The following is a 22,292-nucleotide window of genomic DNA, read 5'->3' as shown; positions in this document are numbered from 1 at the left end:
ATTTACTAATACATTATTAAAATTCACTGTTTTATTTGTTAATATTAATTAATGGACTTGAACTAACAATCAACAGTTATGTTTTTGTTAATTAACGTTCACCAGGATTAATAAATACTGTTAATGTGTTAATGTTAACTGATGAACCTTATTGTAAAGGTATTTTGTGGCATAATGTTGACTAGAATATTTATTTATTTATTTATTTATTTTTAAGAATACATTGTTTTCTTTACAAAAAAAAGAGGTTATGGTGGGGAACTTGCAATGGAAGTGATTGGGGCCAATTTTTGGAAGTATTAAAATCAGAAATGTGAAGCTTATAATTTTTATAAAAGCACTTACATTAATTCTGTTGTTGAAACTTGTGTATTGTTTGAGCTATAAACGTGTCATAATTTTTACAGTTGTTTAGGTGTTATGTTGTTATGGCAATGCAAATTGTAAAATTGGATATAACTTAATTTTTGAACTTTTAATTCTCATCATTGTGTTAGTAAGTGATTTTCACATTAAAATCATGTTAACATATTTACATGATGTGGCATTATCTTAATTAGCAAATGCCACATGTTGTCTTAATTTGCTTTCTGATACCAAAGTCTTAATTGTACCCAACTACCTTATTTTACACTTTACGTTTCCCTTTATGTCCAACCCCTGTAATATTCTAACCCTAAATAATATTCCCCCTTATGAAAATACGAACATTTCAGCAAATTATTTCAAGACATGTTTCTGGCCCCAGAGCTTTAAAATATGTAGAGTGCTTTGCACCTGAGGGGTGTGATCCAACACAAGGGCCTCCTCTCATGCCTCATGCCCCAGGCTGGAGCAAACGTCTGAGGTTCTGTGTTTACTTAGGGTTTTTTTTTTTTTTTAGCTGGAGTCTAGCCAACAGCAGGACATAGCGAATGATGAAATTGTGAGGGCCTGTTTCAGAGAGTCCGGGGCCTGGAGAAACTGAGATGTGAGAATATGTAAAGGAAATACTTTGAAAAAGACATACAGTGTGTGTGTGTCAGGGGTGCCCAAACTCGATCCTGGAGGGCCGGTGTCCTGAAGAGTTTAGCTCCAACCTCAATTAAACACACCTGAACCAGCTAATCAAGCTCTTAATAGGCATACTAGAAACTTGAAGGCAGGTGTGTTGAGGCAAGTTGGAGCTAAACTCTGCAGGACACCGGCCCTCCAGGACCGAGTTTGGGCACCCCTGGTGTATGTGGTTGAATGGATGACAGAGAGAAGAGTTTTGAAGATGCTGCCAGAATATGTCACACTTGCCTGCTTAAAATATTCCTCACTGTCACCGGGCAGTCGTAAACATGCCAAAATTGCCACCTTTTTCTGTCCCTCAGAGTCAAGGCTGTGTCACTGGATAATCTTTGAAGTTGCTGATGCATTGTAGACTTTGTGGAAGCTCAATATAGACATTAAATGGTTATTGAATCTTTGTTGTCAGGGTATTTTGGTCACTGAATTCATTAAAAATGCAAATAATATTAGTTTAGGACTGATAGTGCCAACAGCCACGCTCATTCACTGTCTGTCCTGGAGGGAGCGCCAACTGTCTAGAATGACCTGCTTCTTTATTGAAAGCTGTCTCAAAAAGGATTGAAACAACATAAATTAATGAATTTATTTGGGGAAAAAGTAAAAAATGTAAATTTTAACGTGAATTAGCATTGTGTTTTTCCTCATTGTGGGACATTTAACAGCTGTAACACCCCACAGTTGGCCCAAAACTGTCATGTCTAGCCTTTAGCCCAAAAGTTGACATGGTTTTATACAGTTCAGCATTGCAGAAGATTAATTTATTTTAACATAAAAGTAAATATACCTGCTATGCAGAAAATTTGACGCAAACATTTTCACATGCATCTCACAAACAGCCCATTTTTAATGGAGTTTATCTATCTATCTATCTATCTATCTATCTATCTATCTATCTATCTATCTATCATTCTATCTATCAATCTATCTATCTATCTATCTATCTATCTATCTATCTATCTATCTATCTATCTATCTATCTATCTATCTATCTATCTGTCTGTCTGTCTGTCTGTCTATCGTTCTATCTGTCTGTCTGTCTGTCTATCTATTGTTCTATCGATCATTCTATCGATCATTCTATCTATCTATCTATCTATCTATCTATCTATCTATCTGTCTGTCTGTCTGTCTATCTATCATTCTATCGATCATTCTATCTATCTATCTATCTATCTATCATCTATCTATCTATCTATCTATCTATCTATCTATCTATCTATCTATCTATCTATCTATCTATCTATCATTCTATCTATCATTCGTTTCTCTATATATATTGCATTTTATATTTAAATTAGGAAAAAAATAACAGATAGATAGTTAGATTATAGATAGAAGCAATTTTTTTTAATTTAATATAAATATTTACCAAATGATATGTTATTATCAGTATAACAATTACAGTGATCCTGTATTAAATAATATTACATTTGTAAACAAAATATATATATATATTTTTGCAATGTATGTTTATTTCTGTTGTTGATGCCAAAATTGTACAGTCTGTTGACTGATAGATTCTAGTCTTTTTGACAAGTGTATTGTAACACAGAACCTTTGGTGCAGAGATAACGTATTCAAACAGCACCATGTACTCTGTCTTCTGTGATAAAGGAGGGGTCCACAGAACAGTTTTTGATTGGTCCATTGTGTTTTGTGTACACCACCTAGTGAAGCAATCTGCATCGCTGATCGCACTCCTCAGGTACCGGCCTGTGGTTGTTCAGTCCAACGTGATGCCTCGTTTCACAGTCCATGTTCGGGACGAGTGGCTAACTGTTCCATGCAAAGATGCCACCTGCAGCATTAAATGGTTGGGTTTTGAAGCTCTCAAGCGCTACATCAAGAACAAACCCGACAATGGAGGGATCCAGCATATCAAAGATGTGCGTTTTGTGGTCAGAAGATGTCAGGGATTGGGCTTGCTGGACAGTGACGATACCGTAGAAGACGTGCTTGAGGATAATGACTTTGTTGAACTTGGTAAAGTTACAAATATGGCTTACTTGTTCAGTGTTTGTTGAGAGAGTGATCAATCATTCAGTTCTTGGCTGGCTTTGGACAGATTGTTCTTTGGAGAAATATTGAATCTTGTATTGCAAGATGAGTCAATAACATGTTATTTTACTGTTATCTTCAGCTATTGAAGGGGACACCATGTCACAAGATTTCATTCCAAGTCAGCCTGGGACGTCACATCTGTATCTTTATATTGACAATCTTCATGTTTTAATGGAATAAAGTATATTGTGTGCCAAGTAATTAATCAAAGTAGTTGCAAATAATCACATAATAATCACATCAGTTTTTGCTGAGAAAATCCCACAAGTAAGATCATTTAAAGACATTATATAAAATGCGGACCTGGAAAGTTGTACTTAACACTTCATTTCTTTGATGAGAAAAAAAAAATCCATCTTATTTTAATTAATTTTAAATACAATTTTCTTATTTTTTTGGTGCACTGTATAGCATTTTTGAAATTGATTGCACTAAAAGAATGCATTAAACTGATTTATAAATATATATATATATATATATATATATACCTTTTACTTCATCACGTATATAACATTCCACCCAGTCTCGCATTTGGAATCATTAGTTTATTTTTTTACAAAATACAGACTTGCATGTAAATGATTGTTATATCTTTTGGAAAGTCTCTCAACAGCTTTTAGCTATTCAGTTCATGTGTAAACTTTAACAACTCTGAAAATATCCTTAATGTGACTGTTAAAAAAAGAACAAGAGCATACAGAGAACCTGAGCAAGTATGAAATATCTCTACTAAACATACAGCATTTTTACTCTCATCAGTACTACATTATTAATGACAGCGGTCTGTTTTTAGTACATTTCTCTAGATGGGAACAGCCTGACCTCAACTGATCTAGTGAATTTAGGGAAAGGCCTGTATAAGATTAAGGTACGTGGGTTTATGGTGGACTGTGAAGATTTTACATTTATGAACAATATTTCTCAATGGAAATGCATTAGCACTTTTGTCTGACCCTCAGTTGAGCCCAGAGGCGGAGCAAAAGGTTGTGCAATCGAGAGAGCTTCTGGACACCATTGTGAAAGAAAACAAAGGTGTGCATGACATCCACTTACATAAAGGACATATGTGTGGTTTCTTTTGTAAGTGATCAAACTTCTGATTTGTTTTAGCCTTTTCTTAAATATAAAAGTTCCAAAAAGAGATTTTCACAGCGACGCCATAGAAGAACCATTTTTGGTTCCTCAAAGAACCTTTCAGTAAATAGTTCTTAATAGAACAATTTTTCTTAGTATGAAGAAAAAATTCACAATCTAAAGAACCTTTTGTGGAATGGAAAGGTTCCATGGATGTTAAAGGTTCTTCATGGAGCCATAGATGTCAATAAAGAACCTTTATATATGAATTATTATGTCGCATAAAAATCTTTTCGACTTGCACATCTATTTCTTCTGAAAATGTAAAAATGTAGTGCAAAACAGCACATATTTACTATTAAATAGTGTGGGCTTTAATAAGTTTGACCAACATCAGTATTTTCTTTTTCATGTTCTAGTTGTCTATGGCATCACTACAGGGTTTGGTAAATTTGCTCGGACTGTCATCCCAGTCAGCAAGCTCAAGTATATATATATTTTTCATTTTTTACTCCTGAAACCTTTTGCATTTAAATTAACAATTATTTTAACTCACATGTTTCTGTCTTTCAGGGAGCTTCAGGAAAATCTTCTGCGCTCACACTCCTCAGGTGTGACATATTTTCGTCAAATGAAATATACACAAGCAGTTAAAAGGCTGGAATAATTAGGATTTTTTAAAATGTTTTTGAGAAGTCTCTTACATACAGTAAAAACAGTATAAATATTACAGTATAAATTATTTCTGAAGGATCATGTGACACTGAAGACCGGAAAAAACAGAGGGATAAAATGTATTTTTAAACATATTCAAATAGAAAACAGTGATTTGAAATTTTAATAATATTTCACAATATAACTGTTTTACTGTATTTTTGATCACATAAATATAGCCTTGGTGAGCAGAAAAGAGTTCCTTCAAAAACATAACAAAAAATCGTAATGCTTCCAAACTTTTGACCGGTATATGAATACGTTTCTGCATATGTTTTTGTATGACATTTCTAAGATATTTACGCATCATAAAAAATATTCCTGCGATGAATTGACATTGTTGAACCAATTTTGATTCTGTGTACTATATTATTATTTTTGATTATATGTCACTGTAGGTCTGGGAAGTCCTTTAAGTCCTGAAAGAACTCGAATGCTGCTCGCACTGAGGATCAATGTTTTGGCCAAAGGGTACAGCGGGGTTTCACTGGAGACGCTGCACCGCATGATCCATGCCTTCAATGGTACATTAATGCATCCCTCATTATTTTATAACTGAAGAGAGTACTCTTGGGGTTTTTGGTTTCTTTGGCACAGCATGTGAAACATGGTGTGCCATTTCAAAGAATACTTTCATGTTAGTTGCCGCGTCTTTGAAATAATATTAGCAAAAGGTTTCTTTGAATTTCTCCCTCAAAAGAGTTTTACCAAAGCTGATATTTTACCGTTTTCTTTCGTTTCTCTTACCAGCCTCCTGTTTATCGTACGTCCCGGAGAAGGGTACGGTGGGTGCGAGCGGAGATCTCGCCCCTCTTTCTCACCTCGCCCTTGGCCTCATGGGAGAAGGCAAGATGTGGTCGCCCAAGAGCGGCTGGGCGGATGCCAAATATGTGAGTAAATACTCATTGGGTGCTTTGGTTGCAGATCTTTGTCCTAATGATAATGCAAGCAATGCATAAACACATTTACTCCTCGTTTAGCCTTTAAAGTCACATTTGACCTTTGTATTGCCTGCAGGTTTTGGAAGCACATGGTCTGAAGCCCATATCTCTGAAGCCAAAGGAGGTACGGCTAATCCCCCCATTGTGCAGTCAATATGTTTATCGCTGTTGACTTAGAGCTGTTTTGTGGGTCAGAAATGTGTGTCCTTGACCTGCCTGGTCCATTTTAACAGTGGAGCCCCTCTTAGAACCCACTGTAAGCTTTAGAACAAGTCATTTTTATTGTATAGCAAAGTTCCAAACTAGAGAAGAAAGATTTTATAAGCTATATTTGTGTGCTAGAACGTGGTTGCTCAGCAGTTCTGTTCTGAAGGGGTTGTTAGGTGGTGATAGATAGAGAGCAAATAGATTAATAAATAGATTGACTGACTGACAGATCAGTGGTTCAGTACTGTTGTTCTGTGATAAAAGATAAAAATGTTGGTTATGTTTATCTCTGTCTGCAGGGGCTGGCTCTGATCAATGGGACTCAGATGATCACTTCTTTGGGAGCAGAGGCCGTGGAGAGAGCCGAGGCTATATATATATGTATGGGTCCGAGTGGGCCACACGTCACTTCACTTTAAAACTTTTTTTCACTTTTTATTTTGTCATTTTTGTACTTTTTGGTTTACTGACCACTGATCTGCAAATACATATCAGAATATGTCATTTGTTCAGATATCAAACCTGAATTTGTCTGTTTTATTTATCCTTACAGTGCTAGCTATTGAGTTGTTAGCAGCCTGTCAGGGTATCGAGTTTCTACGCCCACTACGTACGACGACCCCATTGGAGAAAGTGTATGATCTTGTGCGTGCCACAGTAAAGTAGGTCAAACGATGATACACTAACTCTAAAACCTCCAATATATTGAACAATCAGGTTAATAATTGGCAAACCTTCTTTAATCTTTATCTTCATATTTATTTATTTTAATCTTTTCCCTAGGCCCTGGATTAAAGACAGATTCATGGCTCCAGACATTGAAGCTGTACATCGGCTACTCGTAGACCAGAAGGTAAGCTTCACTGTTTCTTAGTATTTGCATCAATATAAATATGAAAACAAACCCCGGACACAAAGTATTAACCTTTGGTGCGTGACTGTTTATACTACGGACATGAATGGGTGCTACAAAACATGAGGGTATTACTTTTGTAAACAACCAGATTTAATATTTCTTACCTGGTGGATCATAAAGCAGATGAAAAAATCCAGAAATCCCCTAGAAACATCCCAGAACACCCTAGCAATTTTTCAAATTAACATTATCATTTTTTTAAGCATTTTGTTTCTAATATTTTCTTGCTTTGATTACTTAATTAGATTACCGTGTACATTATAGTTTTTGTAAATATAGCTTATAAATCATGTACTTCAATTATGTTTTAAACGACAACATTTGGTGTCACATGATGCTTGAGAAATCATTATAACATGCTGATTAGGTGCTTAAGCAACATTTCTTATTAGTATCAGTTTTGTTTTGAAAACAGCTGCTGCTTAGTATTTTTGTGGAAACCTTGATGCTTTTTTTCCAGGATTCTTTGACGAACAGAAAGTTAAAAATAACTGCATTTATTTTGAAAGAAATTTGTGTAACATTACAAATGTATTTAATGTCACTTTGATCACTTTAATGCGTCCTTGCTTAATAAAAGTATTAATTTATTTAAATAAAAATCGTAATGACCCCCAAATATTTGTATATGTATGTTATATATAAATATATACATCTATATACAGTATACTTATTAAATGTATTAAAATGTATTATTCAAGACAATTTACACTAGTATTCTCACCCCATATTGTTTCTTGCCTGTTGCATTCAGGTGTGGAACATTGCTGGGCCATACATTGAGAAATACTGTATGGAATACATCCCAGAGTCCCGCCCCTCTTCCCCAACAGCCTTTGCTCTGGACCCGCCCCCATCACCACGGAAACGGGTCAGGCTGGAGTGACAGAGGATGGCATCCTGCTGATACTGTCCTCACATTCAATACATTATGATGAATTTATATAGAGCCTTTAAAATGTGTGCACATTTCAGCATAGTTCTCACACTTTAATGCTTCTTTCCTTGAATGAAGTTCATTATAAGATGTGAAATATTCCACTTCTGCTGTAAGAGTATTTTGCCATCTGTTGGCCCTTATGCAATGTTTCCATTTCTGAGTGAAGTGTTAGTGAATAAATGTCTTGTTATATCAGTTTTGTGTTTCTTTTCCACTTTCACACCCGTTGACAGCAGAATAGAGTCTGTTACTGTTTTCATTCAGATTTTGAAACGCCTATCAAACACTTCCACCAGTCCAGTCTTAAAGGAAGTGTCTTTGAACTCATGTCACTGAGGGATTCTGACAAATGGAAGGATGTTGTTCTTTGTTCCTTGGCTCGCCACCATGTGAAATACAGTATATGTTTGACTTTCCACAGACACTGTTTTTGTGGCTCGTGGTCCGTTCCCTTTTTGCATTTTTTACTCAACATATCCGTTTTAGTTTAAATTAGTGTTGCTATCAAGTCCATTGGTTCATATTTGGGATAAAATGTGTAAAATGTTGCTTCTGTAAAAATTCTTTTTACACTCATATTTCTTTGTTATGAGTGTTTTAAGAAGAGTTTTCAGTGAATACAAATTTTAATTTATCTTACAGTATGACTTCAGATGACATAAATGTCACATGGACCACTTTTATAGTGCTTTTTTGTCCAATTTAGTAGTTTAGTAGTCATAATACATGGTGCTCAGCAGGCGTGGGGATGTCAGGGGCAGCTGCTGCTTGTGTGTACCAGATACTGAATGTCTGTAACAATACTGCCCAGCCTCCTTCTGTATGTCTGGCTCTATTTCTCTCTCTCTTTTCCTTGGAAAGGTGATTAACTGGACTCGCTGCAACAGCAACAACTTGTGACTGCATTAAAATCTCCCCTTATCTTTTACATTTTTGTCTGTGAGAGCATTTTCATTAAAAACCAAAAGGAAATACTTGAGACAAAGACTAAGAAGATTTACATCTAAAGGTAATGATTTCTCTTGCTTAAATGGGACACTGTGTAAAACTTGTAGTTACACCCAGGACAGATTGCTGCATTTACTCTATCTATCTATCTATCTACACTCTAAAAAATGCTGGGCTAAATATAACCCAGCGCTGGGTTAAAAAGGGACAAACCCAGCTATTGGGTTGTTTTCGACCCAACCGCTGGGTCAAAACAACCCAATAGCTGGTTTTGTCCCTTTTTAATCCAGCATTTTTAAGAGTGTATCTATCTGTATGTGTGTTTATTTCTATGTTTGTGTATATAGGCTATATGTACTGTATATAAATATATACACAAATATATACTGATCTATAAATACATAACACTATACACACACACACACACACACACACACATATATATATATATATATATATATACACATACATACATACATATACATATAATTGCATTATGTGCTTTAAAATATTTATTTAATAATAATGTGAGTAATGTTTATTTTTAAACCATTATATGCATACCTACATAAATTATTCAAATTTAAACCATTATTTACACGTACAGTTATGCTAATCTACTAAACTATTCCTATCTATATTTATAAGACTTTCTGTTCCACCACTCTCCTGATGCTGTACATTGCAACTGTCTGACAAAATATATGTTTCCCGCAAAATGTTGTTTACATGTCTGTAGTTATGGACTAAATATGATTCTGAGAGGACACTGGGAATACATTTATCTTATGAATTGATACTGCTAATACAGTGTGTGTACTGTGTGGCGCAGAGACATGAGTCTAGAAGAAGACTCACGCTGGCTGGAATGGGTCACCAAGCAGTTTGAGAGCATTGCAGGAGACGACAAAGAAATCGACCTGGATGAGTTTAAAACAGCTCTGAAAGTAAAAGAGGTGAGCTTTCTGATCATGGAAACATTTATAATATTAATGTATTATCTTATTCTGAAAAGATCTCAATATGATCACCTTTTTTCTCCTGTTATTTGTTGTAGTCTTTTTTTGCGGAGAGGTTCTTTGCCTTGTTTGACTCTGATGGCAGCAGCTCCATCAGTCTGGATGAACTTCTCGAGGCTTTAGATCTTCTGATCCATGGCAGTGAGACAGACAAACTACGCTTCCTCTTCCAGGTCTATGATGTGGATGGTAAGGTGTACAGTACATCTTTTACTCTTTCATTTTAGAATTCAGTGGTAAATGGTATTACATTAAAATGATAACTAGAATAATTTAAAACAAGTGTAAATAATTACTTAAAGAATTAAACAATATAATATGATTTAAAATACTTAAATGCTAAAAAAATCAAGATTCTGCATCCAGAAAATGAAATCTTTGTTACATATTTATATATTTTCTTTCTTTAAAAACAACAACAATGCATTAACATGTGACGTTACCTACAAAAAACATCCTGGAGTATAATCACGATTAATGTATTAACAGCTCTTGTTAATGAATAACCACATTTGTCATAATTTTAGCTCAAGACAAAAAATTTTTTGAAATAAATAAAAAATCAGTGAATCTCAGAATATTGACAATAGAGTTAGGCTACAGTTAAGTTTGAGAAGCGCTCCCATAATGCATTTTTGTCTTACAATGCATATTTTATTATTCTGAAATGCTTTAAGAAATTGATTGCCAAGTTAAATGCACAAAGTGATTTACACAAGTAGAATATGTTCCTGGTCCGCATACATTTTGACCATTTCATTTCTTATTAGGAAAGGAATAAAAAACGGAAAACTTTATTGGGCTAAAATTTTTGTGCACACTGGTTTATGACTTAATTTGGCTATATTGTATGTGAACACAATCATGCTAATAAAGTAGGACTTATAATTGAAAGTACTTAAGAGTGAAGAGAGAGAGATGTATTAATGTATAGGGCTATACCTTGCTGTTCCTGGCACAACATTCCACTTAACTTACACGGACCATAACCGTCCTATCATTAATATCAAAGACTATAGAATACCTAATCATGTAGAATGACTTAAAGGGACTTTGAAAGGATTGGCTGACTGTAATGCTGTTCCAAAAACAACGTTGATCCAGGAACATGTCATACTTGCCTTACACCCTACACTTTGTTAAACAATCAGCGGTAAACCATTAATTCAATTAGGCTATTGTGTTGACCTGTCATGTAGGCAGTGGTTCCATAGACCCAGATGAATTACGTACAGTTCTGAAATCCTGTCTGCGTGAGAGTGCGATCTCACTTCCTGAGGAAAAGCTGGATGACCTGACACTGGCGCTGTTCGAATCTGCAGATAAAGATAACAGCGGCTCTATCACGTTTGAAGAGCTGAAGGCAGAGCTGGAGAACTTTCCTGAGGTTATGGAGAACCTTACCATCAGGTAAGACATGATTATGCAAAATCACAAGACCACTGATTTTCTGATCAATGATATATGATATCTTTTTATACTACAGTTCAGTGAGAAAGAAGTTAATAGCTACTGAGTAACCTTATATTTTGGATACAGTTTTGCCAGTTAATTTGTGTATTTTTCCTTTGGCAACGAAAATAGTATCAAATAAAGTTGCACGTCTGAGCAACACACTAGCGGTGTCCAATTAATGAATGACTGAGTGTTTTGAATGACAGAATGATTAAATGACTCACTCATAAAAACATGTTTAGATCCTGAATGAATCAGTGTTTTTTTTTTTGCCATGGGCTGTGTCCGAAATCGCCCCCTATAACCTTAAATAGGGCACTATTTGAGGGAACAGCCATTTCTAGTGGTGTCCGAAACCATAGTGGACGTTCTTGAGTGCACTCATTCAATCCCACAATGCACTGCAAAAACGAGTGTACAACTGGTGCACGCTCAACGGCTAGAGAATGCCCATAATGCACCGTGAGAGTCACGCGCCGAATTAATTCCCGAAGATGGCGCCCGCAGCTGAATAATCCGTTCATTTTTACAAAGCGCTCATCCATGGCGTAAAGCATAATGTACAACACGGGTATAAATTCATTGTAAATTGATTATTAAATTGTTTGATTAGGGTTTATACATAATTTCCGTGAAAGAGTTCAAGATAAATCCTTTAATCTTACTACTGGAGCTGCTAGTTTGCTAGTTTCAAATGATTAATAAACAGCAAGCCCAAACTATGCGAAAGCGGCATTCCTTCCGGTGCACTCAGTGTCCGAATTCACTACTCGTTTTCTTTCACTCCTTCTAGTGAACTGAATTAGTGACCTAATGTAGGGAATAGTGAATGAGGGTATAGGGGGCGATTTCGGACACAGCCCATGTTTAGATCCTGAATGAATCAGTGTTTTTGAATCAGTTGAGTGAATGAATCAATGACTCACTCATAAAGACAACTTGTTTTGTTTCGAAATGAATCTGTGTTTTTGAACATATCGGTTGAATGAATGATTCAAAGACTCTCTCATTAAGACAGTCACCACCCTGGCATAGAGATGTATAGGTGCTACAGTCAATAACTTATTGATTTTGAATGATAACTTGTTAAAGACAGACCTACTGTGAACTATCGTTATTAATCAATGGTATGTGCTTTTGCTGAAGCCCTCAGTCTGCATTATTTAAACTTACTGAATGTTTAACAGTGAAATTCCTGGTGAAAAAATACATTACCCATGATTCTGCAAAGAAATCTCCACCAGTCCCAGAATCAAAACAAGCAAATTGCACCAAAATAACTCTTTAGTGCCCATCTGCTCCCATAAAGCATTGCAAATAATGTGATATAGTCAGTCTATATTCGCTTGCAAACTACTTAAACATCTGTATCTATAAACATATTTGCAATAAACAAAATATGTTGTTTCTATATGTATACACAATATCTTTAAATCAGTGATTTAATATTTGTCTGTCGTTTTTAATTCGCAGTGCCTTGTAGTTGGGATTGTAGTTATTTCCCTCATTTAAGCTGTTACATAATACCTTTTTGTCCAGTTTTCAAATATTGTTTTAGTTCAAATCAAAGTTTGCAATGTTATGATTCACCTCGAAGCTAGTAACTCTTTACCAAAACCAGAACTTGCTGCTGTGCAATCAAACATAAATGCTCCAAAATGTACCAAATTTATTACCAAAAAAAAAATACTGCTTTCTCTGTTTTCACTCAGTGCCGCCAACTGGCTGAAACCTCCCGATCTGGAGCAGAAGAAATGCAAGACTCCTCGTTACCTGACGCGGGCGTACTGGCACAACAACAGCCGCAAGCTGCTCTTCCTCTGCCTGTATGCCCTCCTGAATGTGCTCCTCTTCATCATCGCGATGCTGAAGAATGCGCATGGAGGCCCCTGGTTCATGGTGGCCAAGGGCTGCGGCCAATGTCTCAATCTCAACTGCACTTTGGTTATGGTGAGTTGAACTCATGGATTCATCTGATATTTCATTTTCCTGTAATGACAAGGTTTTGTCTTGCAGGTGCTGATGTTGAGGCGCTGTCTGACGTGGCTACGTGCCACCTGGGTGCTGAGGGTCTTACCTTTGGACCAGAACATTCTACTGCATCAGATCGTGGGCTACGCAATCTTGATCTTCAGCATTGTACATACTGGTGCTCACGTCATAAACTTTGGTAACCTGTAATAAACTTGTTAAAAATGGTCTAATTAATTTAAAGGGATAATATCAAAAACATTGGACTCCATTGACGTTCATTCTATGGACAAAAAAAGTGAACTTGAACTAATCATAAAGTAAACATGCATTTTAATTACCTGCAATAAAACTTCTGTCATTATTTACTTACTTAACCCTGTAATGCCTGACATATGAAATAATAGGCCAAAAAAATAAAAAAAAATTTGACAAAATATAATAGTAATAATAATAAAAGAAAATATGGAGCTCATACTCAAGAAAGAAAAAGCACCTTAATTTTATTCAGAGGCCCAACATTAAATATGCAAAAATTAGTAATTTGGTACAGTTGCTGATATTTATATTATTAAAATAAAAATTAAGATTATAGTTTGATAGTTTGTATTGTAAATCAATGAGGTCTTAATAACAGTATAACAGACTACTTACATAAAATGCATATACATATCAGTTGTCACTGTTTATCTCCCAAAATTATAATTAATGTCTTAATAAGATTATATTTAAATACTCTACTAGCCTGATGTATCATATTTAATACATCAAAAATTATGCATGGATAATTAAGTAAGCCTAAGTTGCTTCAGTCCAGTATTCATCCTGAAATAATAGATTGCATATATGATACTGTAGGCTTTATAGGGTTCAACTGAGTGTATAAAGTATATGACTTTGTAACATACTGTAGTAAAAGCAACATATTAATAAAGAATATTTCTCAATATCCCTTTCTCTCTGTTCTTAGCCCGAATGTCTCAGACTGATGGTATGTATCAGCTGTGGGAGTATCTTTTCACCATCCGTCCTGGGATTGGCTGGGTCAATGGCACCGCCTCCATCACGGGCGTCATTCTGCAGGTTCTCATCTGCTTAATGGTGGTGTGTTCCAGCACATTCGTCAGACGCAGTGGTCATTTTGAGGTGATGGCTTGCTGATTAAATTTATGAGAAGCAAGAATGTGCTGATGCTCGCTTCTGTGAATATCTGTTGATTTGGAAAATATGGAGCTGAAAAAGATGATTGTTTCAAGACCAGCAAAGAATCCTGTTTGCAAATTGCAGCACATTATTTCAGCCATGCATACCAACAAACAAATACCATTCAAATATGTTTTGTCAAAGCATAATATGTTCAAGAAATGGGTTTGTTTTTGTGTAGGTGTTCTACTGGTCCCATCTTTCCTACATCTGGGTTTGGGCCCTGTTGATCGTCCACTGTGCGAACTTTTGGAAATGGTTTGTGGTGCCAGGAGTGGTGTTCCTCATTGAGAAACTTGTTGGAATAGCAGTGTCCCGCATGGGTGGGCTGTACATAGTTGAAGTCAACATATTGCCCTCAAAGGTAAAAATCTGAGCCAATGTACATATTTTGGTGTGTTTAGTTTACTGGAACATTTAGTTAGTCATCCATGCTGAAAGCTTCACCTCTACTGCCTTTTATTTGTGTTTCGAAGGTAACACATTTGGTAATCAAGAGGCCTCCATTCTTTCACTTCAAACCTGGGGATTATGTGTATATAAACATTCCTGTTATCGCCAAGTACGAGTGGCATCCGTTTACCATCAGCAGCGCTCCTGAGCAGCAAGGTAAATTTTTGTGTTAGTGCTATGTGGACGGACCTTTTGGCACCCCAACCCGACAGATCTTTGCATCTGAACATGCAGTGCTTATTGGCGCTGGAATCGGCATCACTCCTTTTGCATCCATTTTGCAGAGTATTATGTGCCGGTGAGACTAAAGTTTTCTTTGCATCAAAAAAAAGCACATGCAAATTTTTTTAAATTGTATGTAATATTTATTTTTGTCTTTTTTCCCCCAGTTATCGCATGAGAAAGCAAAACTACCCCAACTGCAACTATTCCTGGTGTGAAACCATCAAAGACAACGAAATGAAACTGAGGAAGGTGAGAGTGGTGATCAGTCGAATGGAAACTAGAATAAATAGGAGAAAAAAATATTTATTTCAGCAAAATTGTCATTTTTGCAACAACTATTCCTTAAAGTTCAGATGCTGTCTTAAATGATTAAGTAATCAATCTGGTTGTACAAGTCAGTTCAACTAATTTTTTTAAATCTTGTCTTGTTGAATCTCAGTTGAAATTGGCTAAATTAAAACATGTTGCTATGATTTAATGATCATATCATTTTTACATTGTATAGATAGCATCAAAGCTAATAAACATGAACAAATTTGATCTCATGAAATTTGTAAATGTCTTCTAACTTCCTGCAGGTGGACTTCATTTGGATCAACCGAGATCAGAAGTCCTTTGAGTGGTTTGTGAGTCTCTTGACCAAGCTGGAGATGGACCAGGCAGATGAAGAGCCAGAGGGTAAGAGAGAACCGAAGAAAGAGGGAGATAGGGTTGGCACTGAAATGGCCAATCATGCTTGTTTTTATGTTTTCAGGCCGTTTTTTGGAGATGCACATGTACATGACATCAGCCCTCAGTAAGAATGATATGAAGGCCATAGGTCTGCAGATGGCTCTGGACCTGCTGGCCAAGAAAGAGAAGAGAGATTCCATCACTGGGCTTCGCACACGCACACAGCCAGGCAGACCAGATTGGGCCAAGGTATGAAAAGCTATTCTATTCTACTCTACTCTACTCTATTCTATTATCCCCAATATCTTTGATTCTCAATGTTTAAATGCATTTTCAGGTTTTCCAGAAGGTGTCTGAGGAAAAGAAAGGAAAGGTTCATGTGTTTTACTGCGGTTCTCCTGCTCTGGCCAAAGTCATCAAGGCCCAGTGTGAGCAGTTCGGCTTCAACTTCTACAAAGAAAATTTTTGAAGAATTTATAATATTTCATTTGCTTGAAATCTAACAAATAGTAGGAAATAATCATCTGACAATCTGATGTTGCCGATGTGTCTGATGTTGTACGTTTTGTAACGCTCACGTTGTTGTATGTTTTCATTTATTTGCAGTGTTTGTGTAAGTAACCTTTTAACACTTTTAATGAACTTGTATAAGTTTTTTTATTATTATAGTTATTATTTTTTAATTGATTTTAGAAATGCCATTTCTGGATATTATGCATCATATAAAAATTTTATTTATTTAGTTTTAGCTCCAGTAAGAGAATAGTCTCTGCAGTTGGTGTCATATAAAATTGCCATGTAAATAACAGTATGACGTAATTTATTCAAGAATGCACAGTAGGAATTATTAGTTACTAAGATGTAAATACAAATAATGAAAAACTGTTACTTGAGAAAGGTGTAAAAAAAAATTAACTGCTTTGATGACATAAACAGTTTACATTGCCAAGACATAATAATATAAAAATAATAATAAATATTACATACAATATTACCAAATACAGTTGTGGTCAAAATTTTACATACACTTTACAGTGTCTGCAAAATGTTAATTATTTTACCAAAATAAGATGGAGCCGTTTTAAAAGCCTTGAGATTCTTGGAAGATGAAATAGTTTGGAATAGTCGTTTATTATCAGTCATAATATTCAACTAATGTCACACCAATCTGACATTTAATTGGCTGCCACGGAAGCCCGTCTCCTCTCATTGGCCAGTGCTGCATCAGATACAGCTGTAGCATCTACTATGTTGCAGATTTAGAGCGAGAGGACTCGCTTCATATATTTTTCTTTGTCGTCTTCTATATTATGCCTTCATAGACCCCCGAGCGGACGGTGCGATGGTTTCATGTGAGCGTAAGTATGTTTTCATACCGTTTTACAGCACTTCATGTTGTTCAACGCCCTCATTCGCATTCAAAATCACATGAGCCCTCGCAGCTTCAATTTAGAGTGATGCGATTAGATTTGATAATCATTCGCCTGTGTATGTGCTGAAAGGATTAGTGCTCAATAAATGGATTTGTTTCCAATTCATAATGTGACCATGCAAGTTGCTTCTAGATGGTATGTAGCTATACATTAACGTTTAATTGTACACTTACATTTATTATAGGTGTAAGCCTTCACCATAAGACTTCAGTATACCAGTGATCTTGATGGTTAGATGTTGATATTTTGATATATATTGTGGGTTATTCCAAGTATATGACAAAATGGTGGACCCATATTTATCTCTGTCCGCAGATGCTGCACCTGAATCGCTCTAACAGGACCTTAAGGGTTTCCTGAGATGTTCCACTATCACTGCATGGCTGTGATGTGACAATGCGCTGTCTGGTGGCTCGCATCAATCACAAGACTCTGATAGTCATCTGTGCTGTGTTTGCCCTCATCACTGTACTGCTGTGGAACAAGTGCTCCCGTGACAAAGACCTACCCACACAGATCAGACCTCAGCTGGAGTTTGCACCCACCCCAGAGAAGGACGAAGAGAACGGCCAAGCCCCTGAAGCACCGCCTGGATCCAGAGAAGTCACTTACGAGCAGATTGACTGTCTTATCAATGAAGATGTCATCATAAAAGGCCGTAGGGAGAGGGGTGAGGTGTATCTGCCTTTCAGCTGGTTGGAAAGGTACTTTGACGTCTACGGGCGTCTGGTGCAGTATGATGGGATGGAACGGTTTGAGTTCTCCCACAGTTACTCACGGGTGTACGCCCAAAGGGAGCCTTACCACCCGGATGGGGTCTTCATGTCCTTTGAGGGCTACAACGTAGAAGTGCGGGATCGGGTGAAATGCATCAGCGGTGTGGAAGGTAGTTTGCATAAAATAGGCGTAGCCAGCCCTGTTCCTGTAGTGCTACCGTCGTGCAGCGTTCAGCTCCAATCCCAATCAAACACACCTGAACCAGCTACTCAGGGTGTTCAGGGTTACTTTTTATATGTAAATGACGTTCAGAAACTGTATTTGAAATGAATAAGGAGGAACGAATAAATATTGATACAAAAAACGACATTTATTTATTAAGATTGATTTTCATTTGGCATGCATTACACGTAACGGTGAGCAGCCGCAGGTTATTTATTCACATAATGTTCTCTTTTAAAATGTAAACAAGTGTAAGGCCCTGTTTACACTAGTGCGTTTTCATTTTAAAACGCCGTTTTAAAATGAAAACGATCCTTGTCTACACTTGCGTTTTCACTGCATTTCAGAAACGATCTCCGTCCACACTACACAACCGAAAATGCATGTCACATGACCATTCATGCAGGTACAACAATGAGCATGATGTTATTGTTTACACGGTCATCAAGGATATGCAGAGCAACTGTTGGCAGCCACGCTATCGTTTTTAAAATTCTTCGTTTTGGTCCGTTTAAACTGAAACGCAACCCCGGAGTTTTCATACTAAAACGGGGTCTGCAGCGTTTTCGAAAGTCTCCGTTTTCTAAGGTCTAAAACGCCGGAGTAGTGTAAACGACAGGCGTAACCGTAGCAAAAGTTATGTGGTTTAAAATGAAAACGCACTAGTGTAAACGTAGCCTAAATGTCAAAAGCAGGGGTGCCCAATCCTGTTCCTGGAGATTGACCTTCCAGCAAAGTTCAGCTCTAACGCTAATAAAATGCACCTTAACCAGCTAATTAAAATCTTCAGGAACACTTGATAATTACAGAGAGTTTGTTGGAGCAGGGTTGGCACTGAATTCTGCAGGAAGTTAGATCTCCAGGAACGGGATTGGGCAACCCTGGTTTAAAAGAACATACGTTTGAAGTTTCATAAAATGCTTTCATAAAGAATTATACCATTTCTGGGATCAACCTTTTGTGTTTTTATTGTTCACAGGTGTACCGATCTCTACCCAGTGGGGTCCTCAGGGTTACTTCTACCCCATCCAAATAGCTCAGTATGGGCTGAGCCACTACAGCAAAAACCTCACAGAAAAGCCACCTGACATAAAGATCTATGGCATGTCCGAGGAAAAAGAGGGTGGCTCAAGTCCATGGGTCGTCCCTAAGGGTTGCACGCTGTCCAAGCTCCAGGATCAAGGTCGCTCTGGGTTTGCGAACCATTTTGTCACAGCAGGTAGGAATTCCTTGTTACATTTTTGTTGATGTGAATTCAGATGAATCGACTGTTTTGCTGTGATGATCATAGATAGATGACAACTTTGTTGTATTTTCATAGAGAACTCTGATGGTGTGTCTTTGGTCTTGGACAATGCAAAAGATTTCGTCCTGACCTTTGATGTGAAGTTTGTCTCCAATGGTAGCGTCTCTGTGATTCTGGAGACCACAGAAAAGGGGCCTCCTTACATCATCCATTACATCACTAGTCCACTCCTTCTTTCCTTTAAAGACCGAGAGGTCATCTATGGCATCGGCTCTCGAGCCTCGTGGAGTACTGTCAGTCGCGATTTAGTGACGGATTTGCGTAAAGGAGTCGGTTTGTCCAACACCAAAGTGGTGAAGGCAACCAAGATCATGCCTCGCCGTGTGGTCCAGCTGGTTCTTAGAGGTTCTGGCTTTATCAGCAATATCACTGTGTCTTCCACTGCACACATGGCTGCCTTCTTTGCCGCCAGTGATTGGCTTCTTCATAACCAGGATGAGCATGGAGGGTGGCCGATTAAGGTGACCCGTAAGCTCGGAGAGGGTTTCAAGAGTTTGGAGCCCGGATGGTACTCCGCCATGGCCCAAGGCCAAGCCATGTCGACATTGGTCAGGGCGTACCTGGTGACGCACAACCCTGCATACCTCGGTGCAGCAATCCGAGCGACATCCCCCTTCAAGAGGACTTCGGAACAACGTGGCGTCAAGGCGACATTCTTGAACAAGTACGACTGGTATGAAGAATACCCCACAACGCCTAGTTCGTTTGTTCTTAATGGCTTTATCTACTCTCTGATTGGGCTGTATGATGTGGCAGAGACCGCGGGCAACAAGCTTGGTCGAGAAGCAGGTGTACTCTTCAGTCAAGGACTGGAGTCGCTCAAGGCCATGTTGCCATTGTTTGACACAGGTTCTGGAACGGTTTATGACCTAAGACACTTTACCCTGGGTGTTGCCCCTAATTTAGCACGCTGGGACTACCACACCACGCACATCAACCAGTTACAACTGCTTGCATCAATTGACAGTGCCCCCATTTTCAGGGACTATGTGAAACGATGGAAGACTTACCTGAAAGGAGGCCGGGCCAAGCACAACTAGACTTTCTCAGATGGCAATTTTATATAAAAATGTGAACTAATGTTTGAGAATGAAGTAAACTGAGCATTAATAATTAAATAAGCATTTTTACTTTACGTGAAAAGGGTTTCATATTGTATCCATCTTGATTACTTAAAAGTGTCTTGCTGAAGAGCTAGAGTTGTTTGAGAATGTGGAGTCACCTAAAATATTTATTTCCAAAATATCATGGTGTATTTGAATGTAAGAAGCAATGCACAGTTATTTACACAGATTTTGAAGAAAGCACAGCACCAAGTACGACTGGTATGAAGAATACCCCACAACGCCTAGTTCGTTTGTTCTTAATGGCTTTATCTACTCTCTGATTGGGCTGTATGATGTGGCAGAGACCGCGGGCAACAAGCTTGGTCGAGAAGCAGGTGTACTCTTCAGTCAAGGACTGGAGTCGCTCAAGGCCATGTTGCCATTGTTTGACACAGGTTCTGGAACGGTTTATGACCTAAGACACTTTACCCTGGGTGTTGCCCCTAATTTAGCACGCTGGGACTACCACACCACGCACATCAACCAGTTACAACTGCTTGCATCAATTGACAGTGCCCCCATTTTCAGGGACTATGTGAAACGATGGAAGACTTACCTGAAAGGAGGCCGGGCCAAGCACAACTAGACTTTCTCAGATGGCAATTTTATATAAAAATGTGAACTAATGTTTGAGAATGAAGTAAACTGAGCATTAATAATTAAATAAGCATTTTTACTTTACGTGAAAAGGGTTTCATATTGTATCCATCTTGATTACTTAAAAGTGTCTTGCTGAAGAGCTAGAGTTGTTTGAGAATGTGGAGTCACCTAAAATATTTATTTCCAAAATATCATGGTATATTTGAATGTAAGAAGCAATGCACAGTTATTTACACAGATTTTGAAGAAAGCACAGCAGATTTTCTCAAATAAAATAACTATATCTTGATGCATACAATTAGTAAATGTGAGTAGTCACACTAATGATTGTGTACTAATGAATCTATGAATAGGTTATACTGTAAAAATGTCATTATTGTTGCATAATGGTAAAATGAGTGCTTTGTATTAGAAATGTTTTAGAAATATTTTATCTTTGTATTTTAAAGCACAATCCTATCATAGGTCTTTGTGATTTGATACAGTTGCACAATTTGAATAGTTTTCTTTTTAGTATGTACTTATTTAAAGCTTAAATAAATGTGCTATTTATGCTGTTTTAAAACTTTGTGAACAATCATTGCTACCAAAAAAGTGCACTGATAGACACATATGGCACATATCATATTAATGCTATGGTATTCTTTGAAGTACCTTGGAGTCCCATCATGTAAAACCCTGGCACGTGAATATGGTAATCATTAATCGCTGTGGCATATATCAAAATACCATGGTGTTATGATCTGATACAATCACTGTATCTTAGTACTGCCATAAGAATTTAAATGTCTTAAAACCTTAAAAATACTCTTCTTTCTAAATTATGAAAACATGGATATATCAAAATACCATGGTGTTATGATCTGATACAATCACTGTATCTTAGTACTGCCATAAGGACTTTGACTTAATTTCTTTAAACACAATTTAAATGTCTTAAAACCTTAAAAATACTCTTCTTTCTAAATTATGAAAACATGCGAATAAAAATAAATTAATCCCAAATAATCGCACAATCTACCTGTCGTTTTTCTGAGGCGATCCACTCTGCAT

The 22,292-nt window shown here is 37.1% G+C and overlaps 3 protein-coding genes across 4 annotated transcripts; all 3 read left to right on the top strand.

Moving 5' to 3' along the window:
• Positions 1-2,689: 2,689 nt before the first annotated feature.
• LOC107569695 (histidine ammonia-lyase-like) lies at positions 2,690-8,317 on the top strand. Its single transcript, XM_016255833.1, has 14 exons — positions 2,690-3,039; positions 3,197-3,257; positions 3,803-3,830; positions 3,911-3,985; positions 4,077-4,149; positions 4,611-4,677; positions 4,765-4,802; positions 5,304-5,429; positions 5,656-5,795; positions 5,923-5,970; positions 6,353-6,434; positions 6,544-6,715; positions 6,837-6,906; positions 7,724-8,317. Exons 1-14 carry the CDS (start codon positions 2,793-2,795, stop codon positions 7,853-7,855), a joined length of 1,359 nt encoding a protein of 452 aa, XP_016111319.1. The 5' UTR covers positions 2,690-2,792; the 3' UTR covers positions 7,856-8,317.
• Positions 8,318-9,693: 1,376 nt separating this feature from the next.
• On the top strand, positions 9,694-16,362 carry LOC107569699 (NADPH oxidase 5-like). Its single transcript, XM_016255836.1, is given in 12 exon segments — positions 9,694-9,813; positions 9,915-10,065; positions 11,076-11,286; positions 13,044-13,281; positions 13,348-13,501; positions 14,273-14,448; positions 14,687-14,869; positions 14,982-15,256; positions 15,348-15,432; positions 15,762-15,861; positions 15,938-16,104; positions 16,193-16,362. Coding segments are annotated over 12 exon segments (1,992 nt in total). The 3' UTR covers positions 16,325-16,362.
• A 716-nt stretch (positions 16,363-17,078) lies between these two features.
• LOC107569710 (D-glucuronyl C5-epimerase-like) lies at positions 17,079-20,836 on the top strand. 2 transcript variants are annotated; one of them, XM_016255846.1, is made up of 5 exons: positions 17,079-17,213; positions 17,473-17,518; positions 17,604-18,174; positions 19,207-19,446; positions 19,549-20,836. In XM_016255846.1, the coding sequence occupies exons 3-5, from the start codon at positions 17,685-17,687 to the stop codon at positions 20,571-20,573; spliced, it is 1,755 nt and encodes a 584-aa protein (XP_016111332.1). In that variant the 5' UTR covers positions 17,079-17,213; positions 17,473-17,518; positions 17,604-17,684; the 3' UTR covers positions 20,574-20,836. The 2 variants fall into 2 exon arrangements, with proteins under 2 accessions (XP_016111332.1, XP_016111333.1); XM_016255847.1 differs by lacking the exon at positions 17,473-17,518.
• The last annotated feature ends 1,456 nt before the right edge of the window (positions 20,837-22,292 follow it).

This window comes from Sinocyclocheilus grahami, unplaced genomic scaffold, assembly GCF_001515645.1.
Source record: "Sinocyclocheilus grahami isolate Dianchi unplaced genomic scaffold, SAMN03320097.WGS_v1.1 scaffold1374.1, whole genome shotgun sequence".
Lineage (NCBI taxonomy): Eukaryota > Metazoa > Chordata > Actinopteri > Cypriniformes > Cyprinidae > Sinocyclocheilus > Sinocyclocheilus grahami.
Note: the sequence above shows the minus strand (reverse complement) of the source record. Positions and strands in the feature narration are given on the sequence as shown.

Excerpts from the sequence above, each read along its gene's own strand:
- LOC107569695 (XM_016255833.1), top strand. The coding sequence starts at position 2,793 with ATGCCTCGTTTCACAGTCCATGTTCGGGACGAGTGGCTAACTGTTCCA. Across the intron at positions 6,716-6,836 it reads CTTGTGCGTGCCACAGTAAA|GCCCTGGATTAAAGACAGAT; the intron begins GTAGGTCAAACG and ends TCTTTTCCCTAG. Across the intron at positions 6,907-7,723 it reads GGCTACTCGTAGACCAGAAG|GTGTGGAACATTGCTGGGCC; the intron begins GTAAGCTTCACT and ends TGTTGCATTCAG.
- LOC107569710 (XM_016255847.1), top strand. The coding sequence starts at position 17,685 with ATGCGCTGTCTGGTGGCTCGCATCAATCACAAGACTCTGATAGTCATC. Across the intron at positions 18,175-19,206 it reads ATGCATCAGCGGTGTGGAAG|GTGTACCGATCTCTACCCAG; the intron begins GTAGTTTGCATA and ends TATTGTTCACAG. Across the intron at positions 19,447-19,548 it reads GAACCATTTTGTCACAGCAG|AGAACTCTGATGGTGTGTCT; the intron begins GTAGGAATTCCT and ends GTATTTTCATAG.